The following is a 7,997-nucleotide window of genomic DNA, read 5'->3' on the forward strand; positions in this document are numbered from 1 at the left end:
ACGTGGATGGAACTGGAGGGTATTATGTTAAGTGAAATTAGTCAGAGAAAGACAAAAATCCTATGACTTCACTCATATGAGGACTTTAAGAGACAAAACAAATGAACATAAGGGAAGGGAAACAAAAATAATATAAAAACAGGGAGGGGGACAAAACAGAAGAGACTCATAAATATGGAGAACAACCTGAGGGTTACAGGAGGGATTCTGGGAGGGGAAATGGGCTAAATGGGTAAGGAGCACTAAGGAATCTACTCCCGAAATCATTGTTGCACTATATGCTAACTAATTTGGATGTAAATTTTAAGAAAATAAAAAAGAAAATTAAAAAAAAAAAGAAAGAAAGAAATGTCTAAGGATTGGGCGCCTGGCTGCCTCAGGTGTTGAAGCGTCTGACCCTTGATTTCGGCTCAGGTCATGATCTCGCAGTTTGTGAGTTCAAGCCCCACGTCAGGCTGCGTGCTGCTAGCTCAGAGCCTAGAGCCTTCCTCAGAATCTGTGTCTCCCTCTCTCTCTGCCACTCCCCTGTTCACGTTCTGTCTTTCTCTCTCTCTTTCTCTCTCTCCCTCTCTCAAAAATAAATAAAAACATTTAAAAAAAGACATGTTTAACGATTTTAGAAATCAAAAATACACAGCTTTTCTATGCAAGGCCCCACAAAATAATTGTATGTATAATTACTGAATATTTGTTCAGAACATGAACAGTACTTGGATAGCAGGAATTTAAATCTCCCCCAAATGACAGCACTGACAGCTTGTGATTTATACACATGGTTCATAATCCCCATATATTGCTACTCTGAGATATTCCTTGGCAAGACAGGAGTTGAGAAATGTGATTTATTCTTGGGTCTATTTCATTAAGAGAAAAATATACATGCAAGGGAAAGAACCAGATCTTTTTTACTTTCAAAATTACTGCTTTTAACTATAAACATATGTTAATCATCTAGTATATTTCACATAACCAGTTACTAAAAGATAAGAGGCAGTATTTGTTCTAAAAACAATTGAAGGAATAAAAAATAAAGCAAAAAATTTTCCTAGTTTTGAAGACACACACATTACCACAGAGATGACACAAAAGATTATGTGGTGAGAACAAAGCCATGCAGGAATTCTGCGGAGGCAGAGCTTATTGCTGGGGGCGGAGGGGCGGTGGGGAGGCCTTTGGTGGAGAGGTAGAAACTAAGTGAGCCTTCCTGGAAGGAAGGATGGGGTCTGGGTAAGTGATGAGATCAAGGACACTCCGGGAAGGTCTTTGAATGAACAAGGCTCAGACACAGAACATGGGCCATGTTTAGAACATGGACCAACGAGGCTATATAGGCAAACGATGCAAGTCCAAGAGAGCGAGAGATTGGGGAAATTAGGGAAAGGTCACATCATGGAGGGAGTTCCACACCTGACTAAAAACTTCTGATTTTATCCTACAGTACAGTGGTTACTTCCCACGCTCGAGTCAGACAAAAGTTTTTCCACTTAATTGCTACATGACCTTAGGGACATTAGTCACATCTCTTTCTTGGCTTTTTCATTCCCTTCCTTCCTTCTTTGCATCTTTCTTCTTTTCTGAGTTTTGCTTTACTTGTTTCGTCTTTCATTATGAAAATTTTCAAAGATACACCCAAGTCAGGGCAACTGTGCAATACATCCCACGTACCCATCGTTGTCTGATCTCCACCCTTCCCTCTCTGTCCTCAACAGCCTTCTTACCTATTGCATTAGGGCTGATATGATTAAGTATCTGGGAGCACCTGGTTAAGGAATTCCCACAGGTGGGAGGAGCTAGGAAACGCTACCTGAGGAGCACCTACGTGAAGGCAGTATCCACCTTAAACTCAAGATACACGGGCCCCAACTGGGGTCTCATGCTTTAAAGGAACTGCTCCCACCCTCCTCTGGCCACTTTCCTTTCCACAGGGAAAGGAGTCCCAAGAAAAGTTACCTGCCTGGAGCCTGAGCCTCCTCAACAAGCCCTGATAGCTGGAACCCAGGAATTTCCTGCCTAAATGTCCTTGAGGCCACCTCTTGGGCTTGCTGTTTGCCTGTATGTGCACCAAGTCCTAGAGGAGAGCAGGTGGTTGCTTGAGAGGTGAGTGTGGGCAGAGCTTTGACCTGCGGGCTGAGGCTCCTCACCTGTGTGTGAGGTCCCTAAAAGTACTAAAGAGGAGAGTAGAGGGAGAAAGAAAGAGTCCCCCAGCCCCACCTTGTTCCACAGACCAAGAGCTCCCATCTGGATCTCCATTCTTGCCCCACACCCACGAACATCAAGGGCAGACTTCTGAGAGGAAGTGCCATCTACAATTTGTCTCAATGTTCCTCAATTTAAATTTATGCCACTGATGTCTTTTTTCAGGTCATCTCCCAGGACTGCCAAAGAGCTAGATGAGCACTGTCTGAATGCCTGGAGGAACGGAGTAAAGTTTGCACATGACACAGTGAAGTTGGCCAGTATGGTGGTCACCAGAAGAAGAGGGATGCACTGAACCCTGAGGCCGAAGTGGACCAACATTCTCTTGGTGAGAAGATCTTTCCAAGGGCTTTCTCTATCAGAGAGCTACAGCCCTATAGTGTTTACAGCAAAAAATGCCTGTGAATGCCTTTGTATAAGACAGAATTATTGTCTATGAACATACCTCATTTGGGAAGGAAAGAAGTGCTAGGAGTAATACCTATGACATCCTAGAATTTAGCATCAAAGTGTAAGGGGAGGGTGGACCAGGGGGTGCTATATGTCTTAACAGGCATAATACCTAAAGAAAAAAGTAGAAAAGGCAAAGTAGGGCAGCCCACAACAGCAATTAGTTTTTATTCCTGAGTGGATAATATGTGGTTTCATTTAAATAAGAACACAATCTCCATTAACTTAATTTGTAAAAGCAATAACTCCAACACTCCAGCGATTGCCCTAGTAAGGCATTTTTAGACACATCATTGCCACTTCGAAATTAAAAGTGAATCAGTCCTGTGGAGTTAATTACCAGTAAATATAACCTAAAGTAGGTCTCCCAAATGGCACTGAGCCAACATAAGATGGTTCTCAGTGTTAACCAGAAACATTGGAAGATACCAGGTACTTGAAAGGCTAAGTTTATGTGTGTGGCAAATGCTTTGGGGAACAGTGGGAGAAATCATTTGCAGCATTCCCATTAAGAAACAAAAATAAAGGCCTGATTAAAAGAAGACCTCTTTGCTAGAGATTTAGGGAGGTGTCCCCCAGCCCTGTCCCCCAAAAAGGAAAACCTTCAGCTCTCTGTTGTTATTGTAACCTATTCCCCAATTCAATTATGCTTACAGAAAGGAAATCATACCTATTTGTTTTAATGCTGGCATACGACCCTATTTAACTATATAAGGTAGATATAATTTTAGAAACTAAAATAAAGTTAAATAAGGCCAGAACAAAGAAGTTACTTTCATCACCAGTGGATAGTTTGGAATACAGTGTCCTCTGTGACGGTGTTCTCGAGGAGATATTCAAGAAGACCAGAGACAGAAGAAAAAACTCAGAGGTATCATTGTCTGAACTTTAATTAAATATTTGAATCAAGGAAAATGGGAATAGATGAAACCGTAGTGAGAGAGAAATGGTACATGCACAAAGGGGATAGATTAATAAAATGACTGCTGATCTATTATTGGTAATGAACATATTTGTTTTGTTTTACTACAAACATGTCCAAGTTTCCTGCAACTTCCATTATTATTCAAACGCACGCATGTTCCCACTATCCTGATAATGTTCAAGAGTGCAACAACACAAGCTGTTTTTGTTCTGAACTGCACAGTTCATGGAGACTGTTCAGCCCCATACTTGATGTAGTTAGCAGTCACAAGGCTAATACATGATTAGCTTAAGTTACTTTTTTTCCCATTTTAATTTTCTAAAGTGATTTCACATGATGTTGTGTTTCAACTATCTCTAAGTAAATTTAGTAAACCAAAGACGGAAATGACAAGCCTCAAATTCTACATTTTAAAACAGATTCCCATTTGAACTGTTTGCTATATATAACTGAGTTTATGACACCTCCTTTAACAGACACAATATTAATGTTGAGTGCAATGGTAATATATATACGAACTACATAAAGAACAGTGTTGCTTTCTCATGTGTGGCTTGTCTAAACCCTAGGAGAGCACAGACCGCTTTGCAGAGCCAAAACCATTATTATTGATCCATCTTGACTGTGGTTCCATTTGCAAGATAAAGTCCCAGCTGGGAGTTTCTCATAAAGTGGGTCAAGACAAGAACTGTAGGGTGGCCAGCGTATCTCCGTGTCTCTTTTCAAATAACTGACGGCCACTTCTTCTGGTGTCTGGAAGAAGCAAAATGTCCTTGTCTAGAGGGTATTGCTTTAGTATACCACATGCCCAGTAAGTTCTAACATCTAGGAGCATGCAATAGCAGCTAATATCAGCTATGCAGTCATGGTATTATTAGTGTTTAATTATATCATGTGCATTGAGATATTTTAAATGTTAAAGAGAAAACAGAAGGACTTATTCTCTTTAGCAACCATTATAGTACAGAATGTTCAAAGCTGCAATCACACTCATAAGGCGAATAAACTGATTACAAAATGAAGGTAGCCACAAGTGTGCATGCTATTAAAAACATGAAACTGGTACCTAAAATAGATAACCCCCTTATTTGTTTTCAAAATTCCATTGCTGGCTCAGGCCACCAATCAGCACAATGGAAAACTTTCACTTCAGCAAGGTAATGCTAATGTTCAGTCTTAGAAGTGCAAAAACGAGTGTAAAATAATAAATCTGTTTTCTCTTCTCTCACTGGCTAAGATTCTATCGCATTCGGCAAGGATGCGACTTTATAAAAACAAACCCTTTTAAGAATAAAGGGCATGAGGTCTTAATGGCAACTCATACTGGTGTGCATACCTGTGGTCTCATTCTTCGGGTTGATACAAAGGCTAACTTATAACAGAAGCATCATCAAAGATAGGTTACTTTCCTAAATACTTCTTAAATATTATTTCCTTCATCAATATTATTTCCTTTGGCTCATGCACACTCGAGGTGCTTCATCTATATTATAAGACGATGAAGGTGGGAACGGTAATACATTATCAAATCTCTTTTTCAAAAACAGTGCTGAAATAAATTAACCTGCTCTTTTGAAAGGTCGGTGTGCAAGTTCTTGAAGTTTCCGGTGTTTTGATTTTCGGATTTCCCTAAAACACAGAAACAAAGGGTAAAAATCAGGTAGCTGTTCAAAATGACTTCGGGGACCCCATTTAGGGAAAGACCTTGGTTCGACAGGTATCCCACCGGGGTCGAAGGCGAAATCTTCGCACCGATTTATCGGGCTCGGCCAGCAGGAGTCTTCGTTCAGGCAGAGGGTACTTGACGAGAGCAGGAGGCCACGCTGACGTCGGCATCTCGGCATCTCCGCTTCCCTCGGGGCCCCGCCGGGTCACCAGTGCTGGCCGGCGGCGCGGGTGCCCAGCTGCGCCTGGGACACCGCGGGCACGGCCGTGGCGGCAGCGGCGGCCGCCGCCGCGTCACCGACGCCGGGCAGGACGGAGCGCACCGAGCGACGGAACTCCTCGTTCCTCCACGTGTAGAGCAGCGGGTTGAGCGCGGACAGGGCGCAGCACAGGAGCCAGCTGGCCGCCTGCACGCCCCAGGGCACGGGCAGCGAGAAGCCGCTGGCCAGGCTCACCCACACCAGCGGCTGCGTGGCCAGCAGGAAGACGCAGCAGAGCAGAAGCACCGACAGGCCGCTGAGACGGCGCTGCGCCCGCCGCGGGTGCAGCGCGGGCGGCAGGGGCTGGGCCTGCGCCGGGTGCGCGGCTCCCCCCGGGCCCGGCGCGTGCGGGGCGCCCGGGAAGGCGGCGGCGGCGGCGGCGCAGCCGGGCAGCTGGTGCAGCAGGTGGAAGTTGAGGACGCTGACCCGCTTGACGCTGACGCGCACGCGGCGCACGATGCCCAGGTAGCAGTGCAGCAGCAGCGCCGTCTGCGCCAGCAGCGCCGCGGCGGCCAGCAGCGCCGGGTAGTGGACGCGCGGGGGCGCGGCACCGGGCCGCGGCGCCCAGGGCGGGAGCAGCAGCACGAGGCCCAGGGCGAGCGCCCAGGAGAGCGCCAGCATGCCCGCCGTGTGGCGCCGCTGGTACAGCGCTTGGTAGGTGGCAGGCGCCCGGGTGATGAGCAGGTAGCGGTTCAGGGCCACCAGGCAGTGGGACAGGAGGGACACGGTGAGCCCGAGGCCTAGCAGCCCTCCCCGCAGCAGGCGGTAGCTGCCGCCGGCGCCGTCCCAGTCCGCGGGGGGCTCCGCCGAGCCGGTGGGCAGGAGCCCGAGCACCGCCTCCTGCGGCATCCAGAGGGCGCAGACGCTGAGGTCCGCGGCGCAGCCGTTCACGATGAAGGCGTTGCTGGTGGTCTGCAGCTTTCGGAAGGACGACACGAGATAGATGACCATGCCGTTGGCCAGCGTGCCCCCGATGGCCAGGCCCGAGTACAGAAGGGACACGGGGATGCGCCGGCCCGCCCACGACTCCTCTTCCTCGCAGAGCAGCAGCAGCGATCCCCCGGTGGTGGAGGAGGTGGACGTGGAGGAGGAGTTGGTCATTCTGGCCAACTCTTCACACCTCGCTTGATAGCATCAGCTTCTCACCGCGCGGCCCATCCTGACACCCACCTGCAGGGAGGGCAAAGACATCCCTTCAGCCCTCTGCCACCGACACAAAAGGCTGGAGCAGAATAATGGGCTGGGGGAGGGGGAGAGAAGGAGCTCGAGAAGAACGGGGGTGGCAGATGACAGGTGCCTGCCTCGGAAATGTCTCCAGTGCCAGGGGAAAGGCCTCTTTACATTCAGCAGGAACCAGGGAAGCCCTGGGACAGAGCAATACCAAGAGTCTCCCCATCTCCCCCCAAACACCACACACACACACACACACACACACACACGGAGAGAGAGAGAGAGAGAGAGAGAGAGAGAGAGAGAGAGTTGGGAATATTGCCAGATGGAGCCCCTAGTTTCCAAGAGAAAGCAAAGCAGAGATATCCCAGCTGGGGAAAATGCCAGGGGAGAGGGGTTGGGGGATACCTTACTTTTGGGCTGGTCCTTAGCTGGCAGTAGCGGAGGCAGGGATGCCAGGAAATACCTCCTCAGCAGCAGCATCTGTGGTCCCAAAATCAACAGGAGAAACTCAGCTGGGATCAGTGCCAGGAGCAAGTGCTTGCTTCTCCCGAGCAACATCCACACACATGGTCCTAGGCAGAACCCAGCAGCTGCAGGGAGGCTTCTCAGCTGGCAGCAGGGCTGGAGAAGGCTGCAAGCCCAGAAGGGTGGGCAGGCAGGCAGCAGAAGGAAGGATGCTTGGCTGCAAAAGCAGAAGCTGAGCTCAAGAGGAGAGCACCCTGTGCTCAGAAGCAAGAGTGGTGGCTGATGTGGTGAACCCACACGAAGCTCTCTCGTGCTCACTTATACATCACCCAGGGAAAAGGCAGCCTTTCCACGCTTGGCATGAATTATTCAATAGCTTCTATCTTGTGAAAGGGAAAAAAAAAATCTTGTTCAGAAAGTCCTGTAATTAACAAGTTTCTCTGTCTTTTCTTTTCTCTCAATCACCTTATTCTTCACCCTGCTTCATTTTTCTTTCCTTCATTTTTTCCCTCCCATCAGTGTTAGAATAAAATTTAACACGCTCCTAATATATGTCATCCTAGCCTCATGCGTTCGGTAGGCAAGAATTTCCTGAGGGACAAATATATTTCTAGCACCCAGGACTGATCTCTTCCATCCCACACTTTCAGAGAGAATTACTTTATGTTCTAAGTGAAATTCATTTTTTCTTTGGTAAGATGCAACATGGACAATTATCCACAGAAAATCCCCACGTCTCAATTTAAATCATAATTTTTATTTTATTCTCCTCACTGAACTCCCTTCCAGAATTTGGCTTGTGTTGGGTAATGAAATGGTTAGAGGGTAAAAATGAAATAAGGTAAAAGTAGGTGTCAGGGAGA

General features: G+C 47.3%; 1 protein-coding gene across 4 annotated transcripts; it reads right to left on the reverse strand.

The window, feature by feature from the left end:
* Window positions 1–3,518: 3,518 nt before the first annotated feature.
* GPR88 (G protein-coupled receptor 88) lies at window positions 3,519–7,435 on the reverse strand. Of its 4 annotated transcripts, none has more exons than XR_002082169.2 (3): window positions 5,324–6,907; window positions 5,136–5,200; window positions 3,519–4,324 (listed from the first exon to the last, which is right to left on the reverse strand). XR_002082169.2 is itself a non-coding variant. In XM_019457635.2 (2 exons), exon 2 carries the CDS (start codon window positions 6,595–6,597, stop codon window positions 5,443–5,445), a length of 1,155 nt encoding a protein of 384 aa, XP_019313180.1. In that variant the 5' UTR covers window positions 6,598–6,666; window positions 7,080–7,435; the 3' UTR covers window positions 3,519–5,442. The 4 variants fall into 4 exon arrangements, 1 of the variants encoding a protein (XP_019313180.1); XR_002082168.2 differs by having other exon boundaries at window positions 5,298–6,907; XR_002082167.2 differs by having other exon boundaries at window positions 3,519–5,200.
* Between the last annotated feature and the right edge of the window lie 562 nt (window positions 7,436–7,997).

This window comes from Panthera pardus, unplaced genomic scaffold (genome assembly GCF_024362965.1).
Source record: "Panthera pardus isolate Hobbes unplaced genomic scaffold, ASM2436296v1 HiC_scaffold_11, whole genome shotgun sequence".
In the NCBI taxonomy this organism is placed as follows: Eukaryota; Metazoa; Chordata; class Mammalia; order Carnivora; family Felidae; genus Panthera; species Panthera pardus.